The sequence below is a fragment of the Anabas testudineus genome, chromosome 17 (assembly GCF_900324465.2).
Source record: "Anabas testudineus chromosome 17, fAnaTes1.2, whole genome shotgun sequence".
Lineage (NCBI taxonomy): Eukaryota > Metazoa > Chordata > Actinopteri > Anabantiformes > Anabantidae > Anabas > Anabas testudineus.
The window spans coordinates 12,678,501-12,699,281 of NC_046626.1; the positions used below are offsets into that span (position 1 = coordinate 12,678,501).

Genomic DNA, 20,781 nt, shown 5'->3' on the forward strand with positions numbered 1-20,781 from the left:
ACTTCACCTTAAAGTCAACATGCACTTATTATCTCACTGTTTCATTTAGAACAACACATGAAAAACACACTTTGTCACATAATAAAAGCATCTGTGTCTGGTTTGGACACAGATGCATTTAATATTTTTCGAGTGATCTCCTCTCAGTCCAGTCTGCTCTCTCTCTCTCTCTCTCTCTCTCTCTCTCTCTCTCTCTCTCTCTCTGTCTTTGCAACAAACAATAGGCTGCACACAAGTGTTAATGCCATGCACAGAAACGGTCATATCTACCTCCCTCCTCCTCTTATCAGCAGCTTGTGAGCAATCAAACGAAGGGAGGATCCGCCTTTCGCTGGTAACAGTTCTTCCTACTCTCCAGAAAGGGGTCAAAGTCTGCACGAAACCAACCCAGAGTCAGAGTCAAGCTGACGGGATTTCACTTCACCAGGAGGATCGACGAGTTTGCGTTTTTTAGTAGCCCATGGCTCCACTGCTGAAATGCGGCGTTTTGATGTCGTTGGGGTTCCTCTTCCTAGCGGTAAGTGAAGGACAACAACACATTGTTCGACATGTTGTTAGATATTGTTAGATCTTTTGTAAAATAACGGGTTTTCACAGGTGGGGCTCTGTTTTTTATTTGTTTTTTATTTGTTGTTTTCCGTGCGGGGTTGAGCTCGTAAAACCAAAAGTTTGGAGAAAGTTAAATGCGCACTCTCCATGTTTCCGCCGACTTATTGAACTGGAAGCTCGCAGTTTGTTCCACAGCTACAGCAACACAGTGTTTTTTTTTTTTTTCCATAACTAATTCCCTAAATGTTGGATGTTTGGGGAGGAAAACAAACTTTACACACAGGAAAAGTTCAAGTCTGAGGTTGAATAGTCACGTCATGGCGAATAGTCCTTCTAAAAATAAGAGGACTGAACTTTACCAAAGCTGAAATTAGATAAAAGATGACCTTCACACGTCATGTTTAATAATAATAATAACAATAATAATAATAATAATAATAAAGTAATTACGTTGAGTTGTAAAAAACAAAAAATCTCCAAATGGCCTAATCTCCCCTCATGATGTAAAACAAGTGTCTAGTAATACTTGTACTTTCCGGAGCAACAGCACAGCATTTAGTAATGATTACACACACTAATGTTAATCATTTTTTCCTCCCTCCTTTGTTTTTCTGCAGCCTGTTCCGTTGGAGGGTAAAGGAAACTGGCCCCCGTTGCACAGACAGAGAAGAGAGTGGATCATAGCTCCGAGGAGGCTGTTGGAGAACCATGACTACACAGGCTTGGAGAGCATAGCCAGAGTGTGTACTCTTTTGTTCTGTGTCCATTGTTAATTCTGGATATCTCTCTATTCTTTATTTAGAGTTATTATACAATTATCTAATATTGTATACATATTAATAATGGTTGCCGTTCCTTTGTTATCCTCGGGCCATCTTTATTTTCTCAGTCTTAACTCAGGTATTAGTTGTGTAAGAACAGGTTTCGAGACACTGGCAGACTTTTATATTCCCAGCGAGTCAGTCTATGACACTACGTCTTCCTTCGGATGTTTAAACAATCACACCTCTGTTTATTTCTACACTGTCAAATTACATCTTAACGACCATCGTGTGCCCTTACGCCTCCACATACAGGTGAATTCACTTTGCGTTTGTGTTTCAGATTCGCTCTGATAAGGAAACTTCTCAAAGTATAACATACTTTTTAAGAGGGCCTGGCGTTGACCAGGCCCCTACGGGCAGATTTTCTATTGACCGTGAGACCGGTTTTGTGAAAATCCATGCCATTCTGGACCGAGAGGAGATCGCCACCTATCATGTAAGTGCACCTAGAGTACATAACCTAAAATTGAATTAATTTACAGTAGTGCGCTCATTGCAGATTGAGAAAATGTAAAAAGCTATATATTATATATTATATTTATAGATTTGTTTTTTTGTAGTTAAAAGGTGAAGCAAGATACCGAGATGGAAGCCTTGCTGAAAAAGACATTGACCTTAACATTATTGTTGAGGATGTGAATGACTGCCCACCAGTCATTAAAGCACGCCAAGTCGGATCTGTCAATGAATCTAGTGCAGCAGGTATTTTATAGTTTTATTTATTTATTTATTTTTTATCAGTACAAAGTTGTATTATTTAATTATCTTTGGTCATTTCTAGGTACGTTTGTCATGAAAGTAATAGCTACTGATGCTGACCAAGAGAACACAGCCCACTCGCGGATCTACTACAGCATTGTGGAGGAGAGCAGCACAGCTGGGATGTTCTTGATCAACTCTCAGACTGGCGAGGTCACGGTTCGGCAAAACACTCTTGATAGAGAGGTAAGAAACGTTTAGCAACAGCACAACACACTATACACGGTACAGTTTTGCTATATTCAACTAATTATTAAAATACAGTAGCAAATACTCATCTGCAACCATAGGTTGCGTGGGAAACTACAAATTCGAATGCATTAATTGTATTGCTTTTCTTTTTCTTTCTCTTTTTTTTTTTTTTAAAGAAAAAAGACACATACAAATTAACCGTTAAAGCCACAGACATGAATGGTGAAGGTGGACTTACGGGAACTGGAGAAATAGAGATTAAAATTCTGGATATAAATGACAATATCCCCAAACTGGAAAAGGAATGGGTAAGCGTGACGCAGTCACAACAAACAACACCTCTTTTGCTTTTTTCTTTTCAGTTTCAACAGTTGATATGTGTTTTATTTGCAGTATGAAGGGAGGGTGGAGGAGAACACTGCTAATGTGGAAGTGATGAGGATCAAAGCCGTGGACATGGATCTGATGTACACTGATAACTGGCTGGCTGTCTTTGAAATAGTTTCAGGGAATGAAGCAGGCTACTTCACTATCACTACTGATCCAAAGACCAATGAGGGAATTGTTATGATTAACAAGGTAAAGGACAGTTGTCTTGATTTGACTGATTAAAACTAGATATAGTAAATGATAAGTCTGACTTAGCCCGCAGTGCGACATCGCTGTGAAAGCTAATCTGAAATGCTTTTTCTGCACATTGCTCTTAAATCTTCAGTCCCTGAACTACGAGGAAATAAAGGAGCTGAACTTGGGAGTGGTTGTTCACAACAAAGCAGAGTACAATTTTGGCAGCACGGTTATTACAGGTGCCTCAGGCACGAAATCCTACCCCGTTAAAATCAATGTGATCAATCAGAAAGAAGCGCCCCATTTCCATCCAGGTGTCAAGGTGGTGACTATCTCCGAGGACCACAGTTCCACCTACATCAACAAAGTCATCACCAATTACGCTGCTATTGACAGTGACACATTACTAAAGGCCACCAATGTAAGGTATGGACACAGAAAACTGACTAAACAACAGATATCTTAACAAATAGTTGTGTTTCTGTTTTGATATCATTTATGTGAGAAGCCCTGATTTGTCTTCAGGTATGCAAAAATTCAAGATGATGACAACTGGTTGATCATTGATGAAAAGACCGCAGATATCAGGCTGAATAAACTACCTGACAGAGAGTCCAAGTTCTTGATCAATGGAACGTATTATGCCAAAATTATATGCATCACCACTGGTGAGTTCTGTAATCGTTACAGTTATCATTATTCCCCTGTGGACGTACTTGACGATGTACAACACATTAATGCTGATTTAACTTTTGACCCTCAGATATGCCTGCCAAAACTGCCACAGGGACCATAGCTATTCAAGTAGAGGATTTTAATGATCATTGTCCGAAATTGACCACCACAACCCACACCATGTGCCTTGAAGATAATGTGATCTACGCTACAGCTGTAGATGAAGATGCTTTTCCCAATTCAGCACCATTCGAATTCACAGTGATTCAGGGAGACGACAAGGGGAAATGGACAGTGGAGCATCTTAATGGTAAGACTACGTAAAGGGGGCGGTTAGCTCTTGACAGTCTCGTGACAACACTGTCACTGGCATTAAAACATATTACAGGGCTCACTCAGCAAGTATAAAAAAATTGTGTCTTGTTTTTCTTCAGAAACCACAGCCATTCTGCGAGACCAAGCCAACTTGTGGCCGGGCACATATAAAGTGGCAGTGGAGGTCAAGGACCAGCAAGGGAAGTCATGTGCTGACGTTCAAATGATGGATGTAGTTGTGTGTACTTGCCATGAAGACACAAAGGCCTGTCTGTCCCGCAGTACTTCAACTAAGGTTTTTGGAACGGCAGGTATCCTGCTTCTGCTCCTAGGAATGCTGCTGCTGCTGTGTAAGTAGAGTAGTACTCTCTTCTTTTCCTGGTTGGGGATTTTGATTAGAATCATAACTCTAAATAAGAACAATCTTATACAAGGTTGTGTAACTTGGCATGTCGTAGCAGGCTTATATGGTTTAGTCACAGGCAGTTTTGAAACAGCCAAAAGATTGTTCCAGCATGCATGACATTTGTCCTTTTATTTTTTTCCCATTATCCTTTGTTGATTCACTGATTGATGATCTAATTTTCTTTTAACTGGCTTTCACCTAGTGGTTCCTCTGCTGCTGTTGTTCTGCCTGTGTGGAGGTGTACCAGCATTGGGAGATTTCAAGGCCATTCCATTTGATACAAAACAACAACTGATCTCATATCACACTGAGGGACAAGGAGAAGACAAGGTACATTGACTAGTGGAGTGTTTTTATGATATATGATATGGAAAAATCTAATATAGAGTTTTTTCAGTTCTGGACATGTGCCCAAAATGTTGTATTACTAATGGGATCTCACATTTTTATAACAGGAAGTTCCTCTTCTACATGTCCCAGTGGAGGTTGGTGGTGGGGCAACACAAGTCAACATCAACACCTATGGCAAAAAGGGTTACCAAGAAGACTCGGCTCAATTTGGAGCAGCTGGTGGAGGAGTAGCTTTAGGTGGTCTAAACACATCCACGTTGACAACGGAGAACATGCACATGTACAACCAGTACAGACATTTTGGCAGGCAAGACGAGATGGACTTCACTGGTACAGGGATGATAACAGGACAGCAACAACATCTGTTCTATGATGGGATGGCTCTGTCTGATCAGTTCCTTGGGGAGTACTATATGACTGTGAGTATGACTAAGTTTAACTGAAAAAGTCTTGGTTTAATTGATCCTAGTCCTAATTTTAACATTATTCATCACAGTAGGGTGAAATGTTTTATTGGATATTGTCGAAGTTCCATACATTTATTCTCATTGTGTTTGTTTGCAGAAATCAAACCATGCTGCTCAACACCAGCAGCTTAAGGATGGTCTGCTCGTCTATGACTATGAGGGTCAGGAGTCCCCGGCAGGTTCTGTAGGTTGCTGTAGCCTTCTTGAGAATGATTGTGATCTTGCCTTCCTTGATGACCTTGGGCCTAAATTCAAAACCCTAGCTGAGATTTGTCAGGGATCCACCTTGGTAACTGAGTCTGTGGATGCACAGGTTTCTGTCCCCCCAGTCAGACCGGTGTCTCCAGTCAGGCCCTCCACACACACACACATTCATACGCACACAGAAACAGTCAGGGACAGGGATCGTGTCAATACCCGCAACACCTCTAATGTAGCATCTGGATCCTCCACCATCATCCAGGAGGAGCGAATTACTGAGAGAGGCCAAGGTGCCGCCACTGTTCCCAGGGTTTATGTCCAGGACAAGACAGCAATTCCCAGTCAGACACTGCTCGTACAACAGCCCACTATGTACTATGCTGCTACCCCCATGTATGTAGTTGATCCCAAGCCCCAAGTGGTGCTTGTGGCAGGGGGTGCCCACCAGGCAGTGGGTCAAGTAGGCCAAGTCGGTCTAAGTCAGGGGGTAATGCATGTTGGTGGCCTCCAGGGTTCTCAGGGTATGGTACTTGTAGATAGGCAGGTAGGAATGGGTGGAGCAGGGCAAGTAGGGCAAGGTATTTCACAAGGAACCGTTTCCAGGTCCAGAGTGTTGGTGGTAGAAAATGGGTCCTCAGGTGGAGAGCAGGGTGAGCACCTGACACAGGGCTTTTTTCAAACTGGTCGGAGGTCCCCTGTGCAGGGCTTGGAAGTCAAAGGTCAAGGTCTGCAGGTAAAAACTCAGACTTTTTCACTGGGTTCACGTGGTTCTGCAGAGTCAAATGAGGACTTTACCCTGACAGCCACACCCGAGTTGCAAGGGAGCCAGAGAGTTGTTGTACAGCGTAAGAAAGTCTCGGTCACAGAGAGAAACGTTGAATCTAGTACAAGAGCATAAAGGAACCCCTTTGTTCACTATTCAAACATTTACTACGAAATATACATCTATTGATACAAAGAGGTAGATTGTTAAAATGTAATAAAGCTGGTTAAAGGACAGTTCAGACTGCTTGAGCTACAGTGCAATACTCTATACTGTATTCCTAAGTAGTTGGAATGCTACTGCTAACTGCTGTTAACATGGTGTTGACTACATGACTACTGCCAATGCTATATAACTGGATTTTCATCCTAATAATATTTGGGAATGTTGCTGGCATTTTAAGTACTGCATTCATTTCATGTTTGCTGCCCATTAAGATGGGACTTTGCTTTAGATAGAATAAGTAAAACATCAAATGTGATTTCTCTCAATCTTTAGTCCCAAGATGGCAGCTCTAAAACAAATTTGTACTGTATTTGAGTTACATAATGAATTCACTGCAGTAACCACATAAAATAAAACAGAACTAAACCAGAAAAAACTACCAGCTTCAAAGTCTGTCAGAGTACAGCTGCCCACTTATCAAAGTCTATTGTCAGATCAGGCCTATTCCAACTCCCAACAACTAATACAACTGCTGCACTACTTGCAGTTGCTTTAAATCTCTAAAGGCTGCAAGGAATGAGCCACTAGTCAAAACTCACCTCTTTCATCAAAGTTACAATCCAATCATACTCTTAGCATTGCAAGCTGAGAGGAACCTACACAGTGAGTACTAATTTGTGTGCACATTCTTATTGATTGTGCATTTCATTAGTGGCTGTTTTGCAGTTAATCTACAAAGACAAAATGCGTCATCGACAACAGGTGCAAACATGAAGAGTTTAGAGAATGGCCAGAAAATTGGATCCAAAGTATCTAAAGGTGTTAGTGGTCAAGGTGGTAAGAGGTCAATAATCACTTTGATGAGCTACAGCAACAACATCTCAGTATTACAAGCAAAAACGCTTTATGGAAAGATTAGCTTCTATGATGCGTGAGAAACGGGCACACACAGTAACAAGGTGTGCGTAGGAACTTTATGTAATGGCCCATCCTCCATAACAACGATTTCAGGACTTGGAACAAGTTCATAGACTTATTGTTAAGATGACAACCAAATGAAATAAATCTGAAAATCAGTTATGCAGATCCAGAACAAAGTTTTTTAAGCCAGTGTCATGTTGCATTTATACATACTGTACAGGCTTGGATTGGTATAAAGTTATTTCCTAGTAGGGGTTGGATTTTAAAGGTACGTGGCTTGCATTTGATAACATTGAAGCTGTAGCCATGCCAGTAGCTTTCCTGCTGACGTTCGGTTTTGTTGTACTTAGTTATACTGTAATTGATAAGAAACTGTTAGATGGGTGACTTCCTTGGAAACTGTTTAACTGTAAATGTTGCTTGCATTGTAAAACTGATCAAAGCAGTGCCTGCAGAAGAACTACAGCCAAATTGATTTACTGTAGTGCACCGAGAAGAGATTAGATTCTTTCGAACAGTACACAACACAGTGATTATAGACTAAAAACCAAAGACGATAACATCTCACAAATTCTACTTATTATTGTTGCACTCTCATTTCTGCAGAATATGTGTGGGAAATCTATGTTGTACTTCCATGTTGTCGGTTGTACGTTTGAGTATTAAGGCCAAAAAGTGCCAAATTGTGTACCATAGATAGTAGCCATTTTGGCCCGAATGTATATATAGTCATGATTACCAGATACTTTTTATATGTTGTTTTTATTGTTTGTGGATGTGTGAGTGTAAAGTAACATAATTCGGGTATGTGGGTGGATAGAGTAATCAAGTATGAGCTTGCCGAGCACTGAAAATATTTGGTAGAATAACGTTCATGCTATTCTTGCTCTTCATGCTATGTGATGTTTTTTCATAGTAATAGTCATAGTTTGTAATATGGTCTATGAACAGAGCGTATAATTTTTGTATGTTTTGCACCTACCATTACAATAAAACTATTAAAATAGCAGCTGTACATGTTTTTGTTTTTGTTTGTTTGTTTGCATTTTAATTTTACATTATTTTTACATTCAACACAAAATACTATAAATTGTAAGAACATAAAAAAACAGATTATATCAGAAATCAAACACTTGCAAATGACATTACCTGCAATACTTTATGCCATACTTTATACTTAATGGGAAGTGTTTGGTAACAGTCCAAAGGGTGTCTTAATTTAAAGAGAGTATTTGTACTAATGCATTTTAGCGGCCTTGCTTTTAACAGAAGGAATGTTTGCACAGCAAATCAGATGCAGATAAGTGAAAGCCATTCTTTACCCAATGGCGTGTTTCTTAGTCACAACAGACAGTGAAGTTAAAATGACTGAAGGATTTTTACTCTGACCTTTTAAACATACAAGGCGTGCCTATTTAAAATGCTTCCAGTAAACAAAAGAAGAGTAGTAAATCAGGTTTCTGATGCCGTGGGCTGGTAAATACATGTATACTAACGCAAAATATAAAGTATTAGTAAAATATTTTCTATTGTTATCAGCTTTTAATAAGGTACTTTCACTTGAAAGTGTTTCTTGTATTTAATAGCCATTCTATATCAAAATTACATGCAAGTTCATCTGAAGTTAATTAGAAGCTCTACAGATGTTTCATCTTTTTGGTACTACCCTTATCACTCTTTCACTACATTTCAACAGAGAAACAGAGTCCTGGGCAAAGCATGAAATATTATACGAAAAAATAATATGACTTAGGAAGAAACCTACTGGATTTAATTGACTGACAAAGCTTATTCATAGGTACTGCTAAATTTCAGACTAGTGGATTTCGTCATTGTCCACTTTCCACCAAAGGTGCATTTAAAAAGAAATAAAAGGTCAGTATCAACAAGAGCACAGCAAATGCAAGCTGTTTCAGTGTTCGGTGCTCAGATGTGCACACCTGACTACTGTTACATGACACAATTAAAAAATGATTTATCCTAGACTGAAAAGCACAGACACAATCAACAGCTTATGAGATCAACTTATGAAAGCACCATTGTTAAAGTCGACGTCTTATCTTGAGTTTGGTCCAAATAAGCAAAATCATGATGGATTTGTTTTGTGCTGATGGATTGTTTGAAAGACCAGGATACAAAGATGAACGCTTATGATTGAATAGGCCTGAGACTGAAACATAGGATGCAAAGGAGGAGATTATTAAATTATTAGGTGTCCTAAGACACAATCTAAAACTAAACTACGCAGCTAGGTTTGCTGTTTTTTCAGGACCATGTGATTTATTTGTGCGGCACATGTTTTGGGTGTTCTGGTGTGTTTCAATGGAACATGACATTCAACAAGTCTTGTCCCATTTTGTTGTTTGTGGTGTTACGTTTAAAGCTGGCTCCTGCTTTTATGCTGGTTTACCTGTTTTTTGGCCTGTCTTAAGTATTTAAGTCCCGAAGACTAAAGTAAGAAGTTAGATTAGACGTGTTTAAGTCACAGTCTCTGTGAACAGCAGGTTCATCAAGGTTGATGATGAGCTGATGTTTATCTAAGCAATGCTTAAAGCCCAACCGTACAAGACATGAACCAGACAGTCTAGGATCAGTGTTCTGGTTAAGTGGCAGTGCACACTGTGTACCTATTATTACTACTTTATTGCACTATTCTGATACTTCAGCCATATACAAAATAATATTACCTTTCCAATAAAAATGTAAATAGCATATTTAAGATTTAATTTTCGGCACAAAGGCTCCTCAGTTACACTGTGTTTCATCAAAGCAGTTGACTTACTGTCACTAAAGTATGTATCCCTGTGGGTAACTAAAGAGTGCCGATTGTGGACTGACGGAAGACAATTTTGTCATTAACCTCCTCTTCAATTCTGACATTCAAGACGTGGAAGTGGTGTAAGTGACAGCTTGACATACAACCTTCTCTGCTTAAAGTTAATCACTTGCCTTTTCTCCTGAATAGATGTTAGTTGAGATGTTAACGACAGGATTTACTTCTAATGTACGTCTGATGACATACTGAAAACCTGATTAGCATCTTTCCCTCAGGCTTATGGCAAAAGAAGTGCATCTCTTTATTGTTTTTTTTCCAAGAATTTGTTCTTTTACTAGTGAGTCATGCCAAAGCAGACGTTTTTCTTCAACTCTAGGACAGGAAATTCTTGCTTTGACAAATGTCACTGATATGTGGCAATCCCTATTTCAACATATGTAACATAAATCAAATCATAAACAAGGTGACAGTGTCTTGTCAGGATGCCGAAGCACTGGCGTTGTCATGGTTATATGGTATGCATTCTTACAGTGTCAGTGATAAACGTTTGTTTTGAAACTCCCCTTACTTTCTCTGCATGTTTTTTATTTTGGTTACTTACTGTAGCTCTGCCCCACCCTGTTCTGCTTGGAAGCATGTCACTCTGATTTCTATCTTCATGTTGACGCAGTAGCTCAAGATGTCTCAATGGGTTTCAACGTTAACATATTTCCATGAAATTCAAACTAAACAAAAAGTTTTTAATTCCATAAGTGTGCCCCGCCTCATAGAGATAGCTATTTATCATCTTAAATGTATCCAGAAATAAAGGGTTTGGTGGTCCTTAACACAGCCAGTAGTCTGTGCAGTTGCGGTTTAGTTGTGATGAGAAACAACTGTGCATTAGTCAGCCCCTCAGTATTTTCTGAACGTCTTGGCTCTCAATCCCAGTCATTTCCAATGAAGACTGACTTTTTAGCAGGATCAAATTTAGTAGGAACTTTCCATGTGATTCATTGAGTTACTACATTGTATAAATTCCAAATAAAAACATGGCATAGAGTATTGACAGGATCTTTTTATTTGAGAAGTGAGACAGAGAATGCGTGTTGAAGTAAATGCTACAAAACTCTAAGACTAGGACTGTACTCCTTGTCGACACAGATAAAGCATGACTTGGAAAACCAAATGCTGTAACACTTGCATGTCTTTACATTGGAACATCGCTCACGGTCTTTGTTAGTGTAAGCCATATCTATATGCAGCAGAATTTTTGCTAAACAGCTATTTTTCATCATGATCTGCACACTGCTGTAGTTGAACATCTGTGTCGCTTGCGTGCTTCTTATGATCTCACCGCAATGTCCAACAACAATTACTGGACTGGCTGACAAGGAATGTTAGGACACTGTCTTATAATCAGTGGCGAACGTCGTGGCGGGCTTCCTCCTCATCCTCTATTTCATCTTCTTCATATTCACCCATCTCATCAGCAGTGGCATCCTGGTACTGCTGATACTCAGATACCAGGTCATTCATGTTGCTCTCGGCCTCAGTGAACTCCATCTCATCCATTCCCTCTCCAGTGTACCAGTGGAGGAAAGCCTTGCGGCGAAACATGGCCGTGAACTGCTCCGAGATCCTTCTGAACAGCTCCTGGATGGCCGTGCTGTTGCCGATGAAGGTGGCAGACATCTTGAGGCCACGGGGAGGGATGTCGCAAACAGCGGTCTTGACATTGTTTGGAATCCACTCGACAAAGTAGCTGCTGTTCTTGTTCTGCACGCTCAACATCTGCTCGTCCACTTCCTTCATCGACATACGGCCACGGAAGATGGCTGCCACGGTGAGGTAGCGTCCGTGCCGAGGGTCACAGGCTGCCATCATGTTCTTGGCGTCAAACATTTGCTGTGTGAGCTCTGGCACAGAAAGGGCGCGATACTGCTGACTGCCTCGGCTTGTGAGAGGCGCGAAGCCGGGCATGAAGAAATGCAAGCGGGGGAAGGGCACCATGTTGACGGCCAGCTTGCGGAGGTCAGCGTTGAGTTGGCCGGGGAAGCGGAGGCAGGTGGTCACCCCGCTCATGGTGGCTGATACCAGATGGTTGAGGTCCCCGTAGGTAGGTGTGGTAAGCTTCAGGGTGCGGAAGCAGATATCGTACAGGGCCTCATTGTCGATGCTGAAGGTCTCATCTGTGTTCTCCACTAGCTGGTGGACAGATAGAGTGGCATTGTAGGGCTCCACCACAGTGTCAGACACCTTTGGGGAAGGCATGACGCTGAAGGTGTTCATGATGCGGTCAGGGTACTCCTCACGGATCTTACTGATGAGCAATGTGCCCATTCCTGAGCCTGTACCTCCACCCAGTGAGTGGGTGAGCTGAAAGCCCTGGAGGCAGTCGCAGTTCTCAGACTCCTTCCTCACCACGTCCAGCACCGAGTCCACCAGTTCAGCTCCCTCGGTGTAGTGACCCTTGGCCCAGTTGTTTCCTGCTCCACTTTGACCTGCGTGATGTAAAGACAAATCATGTTGGATACCAACACCACATTGTTACTCTCTTTATTGATGGATTGTCGTTAAATTATTACAGATATACAAGATGCTCAGAGGAAGGATGCTACTGACTATTGTGATTGTGTAACACTCTGTAAAAGAAACAAATGTTTAATATACTAAACATCTGCATATTAACATTATATAGATAAATAAATGAGCTATATAGCATTTTTAAAGCAGTTCTTTACCATCAACTTCAATTCACAGCCATTTATAAAAAAAGTGTCCATGTTAGAGACAACAAAATAAATATTAATCATAAATTCATTGATCATATTGCTGAGCTAGAATTATTTGGTTCAGGTTTAATTACATTTATATTTTTATGTAGCTTACAGTTCCACTCTAGAAACTGCCAGTCATCCTGTGATGCGTTTCGTTTTACAGCAGCAGCATCTCCAAGTAGTTTTTTCCTTTTTTTTTTTCTGCTGAGTCACCACAGGAGCTGTCTCAGCCTGAGCTGCACATGGACAATGCATCACACTACTGCCACATTGCTGAGAGGCTGCAGAAGCTTTGTGCTAAGAATTCACAGTACTGTGCAATGCTCTCAAGTGCAACTCAGCACAGCTTTACTGGATGTGACAGCAGTTGCTGACACATATATATATATTGTACTGCATGTGCAGTTAGTTCAGGATGAGTGCTGTCCACTCACCAAAGACAAAGTTATCAGGCCTGAATAGCTGTCCAAATGGGCCAGAGCGAACCGAATCCATGGTTCCTGGTTCCAGGTCCACCAGAATAGCACGGGGAACGAATTTGCTGCCTTTGAAAGAAAAAGAGCAGAGGACAGAGGGATAGCAAGAAGTAATGGGAGGAAGGGTGGAGTAAGATATCGATAGTCTCAGACTTCTATTTTAAATGATTCGTTGTCCCATATTAACAATTCTGATCTCATCTGAAATGATGTTTTCTAAAGTAGTATTTTAGGTAAAAAGCCTTTTAAAGACTGATAATCATATTATCTATGATTTCTTTCTTGCACTTTGTGTTGCTCCACCCACCCCATCAATTCTTGTAAGAATTGTGCTGCAGCATGCTGCACTGCTTATTCTAGACCAGCACCACTACCTAAAATGCTGAGCTCTGCAGAGTCCTTTCAAACGAAGATGTGATCATCCTCTAGCCATGCCTCTTTCCCTTCTCATCGTCTTGTTTGCTTAACTTTTTTTTTTTTTGTCTAATTAAAATCTGAAAATGTGTCTATTTTATCTTTAATCTTTAAGAAGGAACTGATTAATGGGACACTCTATCAGTCTACATGCAATAGTGGCCCATGAGGTGACACTGATGTGAGCATGCAGCATGAAAACAAAGAATCAATAATGCCTGCTGGTAGGAAATATGATAATGGTAGATAGTTATACAGTAGTGAATATGCACTGTGGGCCTATGTGTGCTTCCTGTACAGGCTTTTCACTTAGCCAGAGTGGATGAGTTGGCACTGTTTGATCTCAATCCTGGGTACACAGGAATGGATGAGGTCTGCACTGACGTGTCCTTTCCCAGAAAGCTTCGGCCCAAAGGCAGGGACACAAAAGCTGCACTATTGTTTTATGATTATTCCACATTCATTCTGGGAACTGCATCATGTCCAGCGACTGTGAGTAACAGCACAGGATGCAGTTGGAATGACCTTAAACATGCCACCTCAATATAATCTGATAACGAGATGAAACCAAGGCACAGTGAGCTATACAGAGACTGCAGATACCTGTACTCCCTATAGAGAGAGACAGAGGGATGGAGAGAGACAGAGGGAGACACAGAGGGACAGATTTTAGCGTTGTCCTAATTTTTCCCTTGCACTCATGCTGGGACCTACTTTCCCCTTTGCAGCGAAATTAGTGACATGAGCATCCTGTGGTATTCAAATGAGGTCTGTGTAGCATAGGGTCATGCAAGTATAATGAGCAATGGGAACAAAGCTTCATGTAAGTAAGTCATTCTGATGCAAACATGTGGCTTATTTAAATCCCACTTGGACAAATATCTCTCTTTACCTGAGGCCTCATTGTAGTAGACGTTTATCCTTTCCAGCTGCAGGTCACTGTCACCTTGGTAACTACCAGTGGGATCGATGCCATGCTCATCACTTATCACCTCCCAGAACTACAGCGGGGCAAAAGTAATCACATCAACTTCAGCTGCTGTGGTAATTTAGCGACAAAACCACCGTGTTAAGACGAGTTATGTCGTCAGCATCGGGTGTGATGTGAGTTTATCTGCTCGGCGACAAAGCGACGCGCAGCAGCCGGGGTCCACATCACTGCGGCCCAGCCCGATTGAACCGCACCCTGCTTATAATTAACAATCAAACTCTAACTTTTAGAAATAGATATCCCTTCATATCCTCGACCGAAAGAGGCTTAACTACTTTTATTTTACAAATGACAAGCTTAGAGATGCAAAATCCATAGAAACCAGTCCGTGTGGCGTCCTATACTGAAATTACAATTACCCTGTTAATTATCCCACTTTCTTCAATTAAATTATTATATTCATACCTTTGCTCCAATCTGGTTTCCACATTGCCCAGCCTGGATGTGAACGATTTCCCTCATGGTGTGCTGCGGATGCGGGGCAGAGAGCGTCCTGAATCGACTTCACCGGCGTCCAGTCTCCTGTCTCTTGCCACTGTGTTTCTCAAAAAAAACTGAACTTACCTCATTTCCAGGCGAGCATTTAGCCGGCGAGATGGATAAACGCGCTGCCGGTCAGATGACGTCGCGCACAGCGCAGCATCCCAGCATCCCCGTTAGCCAATAGGAGCGGCCCGGTTTGATGCAGTGGACCAGAGGATCAGTACCGCATCATCCTCATGACATCACCCCGTCCTATGCAGGGGGAAATGTCACCTTTTTTTCCACTGGACTTGTATAGTCTAAGCAATTGTTCCCTCGACTCGTCAGCCGGACATGTGCTGAGTCAGTCAGGACTGAGCTGGGTGAATAACATGATCACCAAGTAAACTAGCTGTTGTTAATATATTTTGATAAGGTTTCCTCATCTTTCAGTCCAAACCAATTAATGTGTTTTATTGCGCTGCACCATCACATCTAATCATGTCAATCAGAAAATAAATCAGGAGCCACTGTAGGCAGTGGGGCTGACATGTTGAATCTATCCAAACCTAATGCCATCCCTCTTGTGCTTAGCTAATTAGCAGTTAGTATGTTAACAAGACAACATGGTGAACATTACACTATACTTTTGAAATATCACTATGTTGGTTATGTTGACACTAGTAGTAGCTTGAAGTAAACATGACCTCGTAGAGTTGCTAGGATGACTATAGAGTCTCACCCTTTATAGCTGTAGTGATGCATATCTCCCAACAATTTGCAGGTAATGCACTGCCAGTCATATTATTAAAGACTGTGAGAATATTTGCAAGCTACCTTGCTATCAACCTCAATAAATTCAGTGCAAAGTTGTTATATAATCAATGACTTGTTGAGTCATATCCACAGGTGATCAATAAATAGTGGTTTATTTTAACAACAGATATGGCTTATATACAAGTGCATTATGTTTGTTAAAACAACACAAAATTAAACCAAACAACTGGAAATTAGAAAGGGTACAATCCACGTTTTGTTTACATTCATTCAAGTCTTCCGTCACAAGATTTGAGTTGTACATTTGAGAGAAACAAAACCTGAATATGTGCTGGGGACTTTTATTTGCCATGTTCAACAAAACTATTCACCAGTCCACATTATTATCTATTATCCTTCATGTAATCAAAGCTGGGTATTTCCACACATTTACTATTTACAAAGGTCTACCCTATCACTTGTGCTAACATTACTTAGGATTGCTTTTCACAGATGTTTATTTCAATTTATTCCAGAAAAAAAGTCAATCTAGATACTAAGAGCGATGTAATAACTGCATGGGAAATGCAAAAGTGGAAGCAACAGAACTCAGAGAAGACTCTGGCTGTATATTGTGCTGTGACACTGCATTTACACTGACGGTGCATGGGGTTTTGGCAACACGCAGTTTAATTTCTGATACAAGCCAACTGAGACAGACAACAACAACAATTCAGTGTAATGAGAAGCTACTGACCACTGCAGCCAAGCTGCTTTTTACTGCAGATGCCGGGAATTCCACATTAAATCCAGTGTCGACACCCTGTCCCACAAAGTAGATTACATGTGGGTCTATTGCAAAAACTGAATGTGTAGCTGCTGATTTCAGTACTGTATTCAAAACGCTGCTCTGTTTTCCCTTTATTTAAAAGTCAAGACGCCAAGCGCCACCTAATCTGACATCACATGATTTCAGGACATTGTGCTTTGAAGCTATCAGCATGGAATACCTGTGTTTGACATTAAATATTCATATGACTGTTTTTGTTGTTGTCGTTTCAATAAATGGAAGTTTGTTGACTTTGAAGAGGAAAACTAAAAACTTTCATACTTTCGTTCAAGCAATCAACAATCACAGGCAAACAACCATAAAGTTGATCAATTATCGATGTGTTGAAAGATATGTTTTGTCAATGCATAAGTCGACTTAAAAAAAAAAAAAAAAAAGCAAAAGAGAATTGTGGTGAGACTTTTGTTTGGTGTTGTCCCGGACTGCTGAAGGACACCTCAATCAATCACAAATACTCCCTGGATAAATTGTTTATAATATGATTATAGCGTGAGAGAGTTTTATCACATTTGAAATAAGGAGACATCATTAAGTTGGCTCTAAGGTTATACAGTACAGTGTGGTTGTTATTATTTATCATTGTTATGAGGATTGTTGTAAACAGTGGTCTATCCATCACACACCTTACTTAGACAAACACGACAACCACCAATGCATGAAGGATGTAACTACAACTGTCAGGTTACACACAGATCTTAGTCAAGTATAATGCTGTCCACTGAGGGATATAGGCTTTGGAAGAAAAGGTCCCTCCTCAAACAAGAGTCTGTCAATTTAAGAATAGGAATCAGTTCATCTAGAAATAGAAATCTGACCTGTTTTTTTTTTTTTTATGTCATTGTGACATTTGTTTTTAAAAACACACCAAGTTGTGCACGTGAATGTATACATTCACCTTTGACATCCACAAACTGTTCACGTCAGAAAAGGATTTGGAAAACACACCGAAAGTTAGCGATGCTGTAACATTTAGCAATCACGTCACATATTTTGTCATCCGTGGGTTGCATTTAAAAAAAAAAAAAAAAAAATGCTGTTACTGTCTTTTTTTAAAGGTTTGCTAGTTTGTTTTGCTGACACATTTATTTTCATGCTTTGTCCCCACTGCAAAAATAAAAAAATAAAATAAGGTGCCACCGTACTGTGGTGCCACAAATACTGTAAGAATGGAATATAGCTTTGTACATTAAGGGCAGGCCGTGGGAGATTATTCAAAATAATACTTTGAATTAAAAAAAACTCAATCAAGCTCAACAACTAATTATGCATTTACTTACAATATCACATTTACAAATAAAAGCATTTGCATACCATACATTTCATTGACTGAAACAATTGGAAATATAAAAGTTTTTTCCAGACCGACAAAATACGGGTCTTTTTTCCCCCCCACTAACATCATTGTCCATACAATGAACCGCATGTTGACGAAAGCAGTTTAGTTCAATCACCTCAATAATTCTAGTTCACCAAATGGTGACGGAGCCTTCAGTCTTTTATTAATTAGAGAATTAACTAGTATTTTTGTAGTTTGAATTTGGGGCTCATCTGATTTACTTCGATCCAGTACATATGTGGCAGGGGAATGCATGAAACTGTATTTACCCAAATACTGTAGCAAACACTGTCTCAGCACTAATGTTTTTGGCACTATGTCTACATATCATTTTGGTCAGAGTAGTTTTTGGCATTGTATTTAAAAAATGACTCCAATTTGGATTGTTTACCTCTATAGTGGCAAAAGAAAGTACTTTGTAACATTCAGATTTTCCTTGTCCTCACAGGTAAGGCGTTATTTTTATACAAATATGTTAGACAGACATTTCATTTGAGCAAAAGTACCAGTGATTAGATTTTTTATTTTTTTTTTATTTTTTGTTTGTTTTTATTTCTTTTTAAGCATCATCGCGTTTCTCACCAGTCCTGATGACATGATGTCTCAGCAATTGTGGGCAAGTCTCTTTAAAATGACAGACAGTGATTTCCCATTCATTTACATCAAAGTAGTTTATAGGCTGGTGATTTCCAGTGACATTCAAAAGGAGCAGAAGATAACTGTCACATTGTCACAAACCAGCCTCCGTCTCTCACTCGCGTGGCCTCATTTATTGGCTAAATGCAGGAGGGGGAGGGGGTGGGGGGGTGGGGGGGCATTGAGAAACAAACAGCAGCGCCATATGATATGTCTACTCAACTCCAGGTAGAGATAGTCTTCATTAAGTGCCTGAAGTCTGAGCAGGACAGTTCTTGTCCCCTCCCCCCCTCAGATATTCATGTAGCGTGGGCTGCCTCCCAGTGCAACCGTAAAGCTTGTTTTTCTGGATGCAACACTGAATCATGATGACGCCACACCATTAACAGTGTTGTTTTCTGTGCTGGTACTGTCCCTGATGTACAGGTCACCAGTGTCTATGGGGGAGGAGATGGTGCAGTCTATTATAGAAGTGGGTGCTGCTTCTGTGGAGCCCGTGACAGTCAGAGCAGTTGATTCTGGAGTGGAACTGTCCACAATGTCTGTGACAGGAAGAATGGTAGGACATGGTGCAGTGGTGGTGGCATTAGCTATGGCAGGAGGAGAGTCCTGAGGCATAAGGCCTGAGTCAATGGGTGAAGAGGAAACGGTGACTGCACTTGGGGAAGTAGGAGCTATATCATTAACACAGGGACCAGTAGAGTCCAGCTGTGGTGATTGGGATTTTAAGACAGGTGGTATGGGAGACTCTCTAATTGAAGGAGGAGATGTAGATTCATCTGTTATTCCTAACTGGATGGGAATGTCAGAGTTTGTGCTAATAGAGGGTGGAAGGTCAGAGACGATGTTACATTCTGTCATAGGAACAGGAGAAGAAGCAGGGGATGGAGGGAGACTGTCGTGTGTAGACGGGATGTGGTCTACTACAGTGGCATGAGTGTTCTCTGGTAAAGGCAGGTCAAATTTCGGGGTGATGATGTCAATGTCATTGCTTAGGGGGTTTGGAGATTCTAACGTGGTGCTAGGTAGGGGTTCAATGACAGGTGTGGTGCAGATCAATAAAGAGGGAGGCACACTTTGAGGGACAGGTGGAGAGGAAGAGTCCAGGGAAGGGGCAGGGGTAGCATCTGACTCTTTTGCAGAAGAAGGTCTGGTGCCGTTTATTTCAGGGAGGGCAGAATCCACTGAGGGCTCAACAGAATCCAGGACTATTGCTGGAGCTACTTTGGAATTGACTAAAAGCGGATCTGTGATGCATGGGGCTTTGTGTAAAGGAGTAGAAGACAGCAGGTGCTCTTTGCTGGCATTTACCTTGCTGTCTTTACCAAGTGCAGTTATGGGGATTGTGGATAAGGATAACACAGAGTGACCATTAGGGTCTTTGGGCTCAGGCTTGGCAGAGTGCACCTCCATAAACGTGGGGACTGACATCTCGCAAACCGATGGAGCAGTCAAATCAACAGCTGAAGAGGCGGTGGAGTCCATCGTGGACACTGCGGTGGCGGCGGCCTCGTGCAGTGGCGTGCCATGTACCCTCGTGTAGTCCCTGCTGCTGGATCGTGCCAGCAAGAAGCCCTGTTCAGGTTTCCTTTGGGGCAGAAGAGGTGGGCGAGAGTATATTTCGGCATCAGCCAGGGTTTCAGGGAGGGACTGGTCACGTGTCTCAGGCAGCAGTAGAATGCAGATGATGCAGATAAGAGTGCAGCAGGCAAAGATAATATGGTGAAGGAAATAGCCCTTCTGATTGTGGAGCTCCATGATGGGCGCAGTCAGCCTGCCAAAGCCGGCACTGGCTAGGACCAGGCCCAGACCACCACCCCTGTGGGGTGACAGAAAAACATCATCTTTCAGTATCTGATCCCATACATCTTAAAACCAATACACTTCCTATAAACAGCCCAAAAAGGAAGTTTAGAAATACAGTGATTTATGATCTATGCAATATACTGAAGAGCTATCAGGTAAATACAAAATGAAACTCTAGTGTTTGCCTTATGTGGATGCATCAGTGCCATTATATCAAACAGCAGCAGGGAGTGCTGCAGTACTTCCAAACGCCCTCCTCAATATACATTTGCCGTTGCATAAATCCAACACCAGGTGGCGACTTTCAAGCACTGTCAGCAGAACAACACCCCTTACATAACCTCAGATAATGAACAGCCAGTGC

General features: G+C 41.2%; 3 protein-coding genes across 4 annotated transcripts in view; 1 reads left to right on the plus strand and 2 right to left on the minus strand.

The window, feature by feature from the left end:
- Window positions 1-235: 235 nt before the first annotated feature.
- On the plus strand, window positions 236-8,164 carry LOC113171897 (desmoglein-2-like). The gene is made up of 14 exons (XM_026374636.2): window positions 236-517; window positions 1,167-1,289; window positions 1,654-1,809; window positions 1,934-2,075; window positions 2,155-2,318; window positions 2,501-2,632; window positions 2,718-2,903; window positions 3,040-3,317; window positions 3,417-3,559; window positions 3,655-3,876; window positions 4,001-4,231; window positions 4,490-4,617; window positions 4,743-5,057; window positions 5,203-8,164. The coding sequence occupies exons 1-14, from the start codon at window positions 461-463 to the stop codon at window positions 6,202-6,204; spliced, it is 3,279 nt and encodes a 1,092-aa protein (XP_026230421.1). The 5' UTR covers window positions 236-460; the 3' UTR covers window positions 6,205-8,164.
- A 2,837-nt stretch (window positions 8,165-11,001) lies between these two features.
- LOC113171380 (tubulin beta-2A chain-like) lies at window positions 11,002-15,171 on the minus strand. 2 transcript variants are annotated; one of them, XM_026373700.1, is made up of 5 exons: window positions 14,977-15,171; window positions 14,473-14,581; window positions 14,184-14,192; window positions 13,125-13,235; window positions 11,002-12,414 (listed from the first exon to the last, which is right to left on the minus strand). In XM_026373700.1, the coding sequence occupies exons 1-5, from the start codon at window positions 15,031-15,033 to the stop codon at window positions 11,330-11,332; spliced, it is 1,371 nt and encodes a 456-aa protein (XP_026229485.1). In that variant the 5' UTR covers window positions 15,034-15,171; the 3' UTR covers window positions 11,002-11,329. The 2 variants fall into 2 exon arrangements, with proteins under 2 accessions (XP_026229485.1, XP_026229486.1); XM_026373701.1 differs by lacking the exon at window positions 14,184-14,192.
- Window positions 15,172-15,948: 777 nt separating this feature from the next.
- The window catches only part of LOC113171747 (solute carrier family 22 member 23-like), a 30,808-nt gene continuing 25,975 nt past the window's right edge, over window positions 15,949-20,781 (minus strand). Inside the window, exon 10 of the mRNA XM_026374361.2 lies at window positions 15,949-20,430. Within this exon, the coding sequence (XP_026230146.1) occupies window positions 18,975-20,430 (1,456 nt within the window). The 3' untranslated portion in view covers window positions 15,949-18,974. The remainder of the gene's footprint in view (window positions 20,431-20,781) is intronic.

Bases quoted from the DNA above. Each gene is read 5' to 3' on its own strand.
- LOC113171897 (XM_026374636.2), top strand. From the start codon at position 461: ATGGCTCCACTGCTGAAATGCGGCGTTTTGATGTCGTTGGGGTTCCTC. The intron at 518-1,166 runs GTAAGTGAAGGA...GTTTTTCTGCAG, and splicing joins TGGGGTTCCTCTTCCTAGCG to CCTGTTCCGTTGGAGGGTAA. The intron at 4,618-4,742 runs GTACATTGACTA...TTTTTATAACAG, and splicing joins AGGGACAAGGAGAAGACAAG to GAAGTTCCTCTTCTACATGT.
- LOC113171380 (XM_026373700.1), bottom strand. From the start codon at position 15,033: ATGAGGGAAATCGTTCACATCCAGGCTGGGCAATGTGGAAACCAGATT. The intron at 14,582-14,976 runs GTATGAATATAA...GCCCCGCTGTAG, and splicing joins GAAACCAGATTGGAGCAAAG to TTCTGGGAGGTGATAAGTGA. The intron at 12,415-13,124 runs GTGAGTGGACAG...TACATCACGCAG, and splicing joins GCCTGATAACTTTGTCTTTG to GTCAAAGTGGAGCAGGAAAC.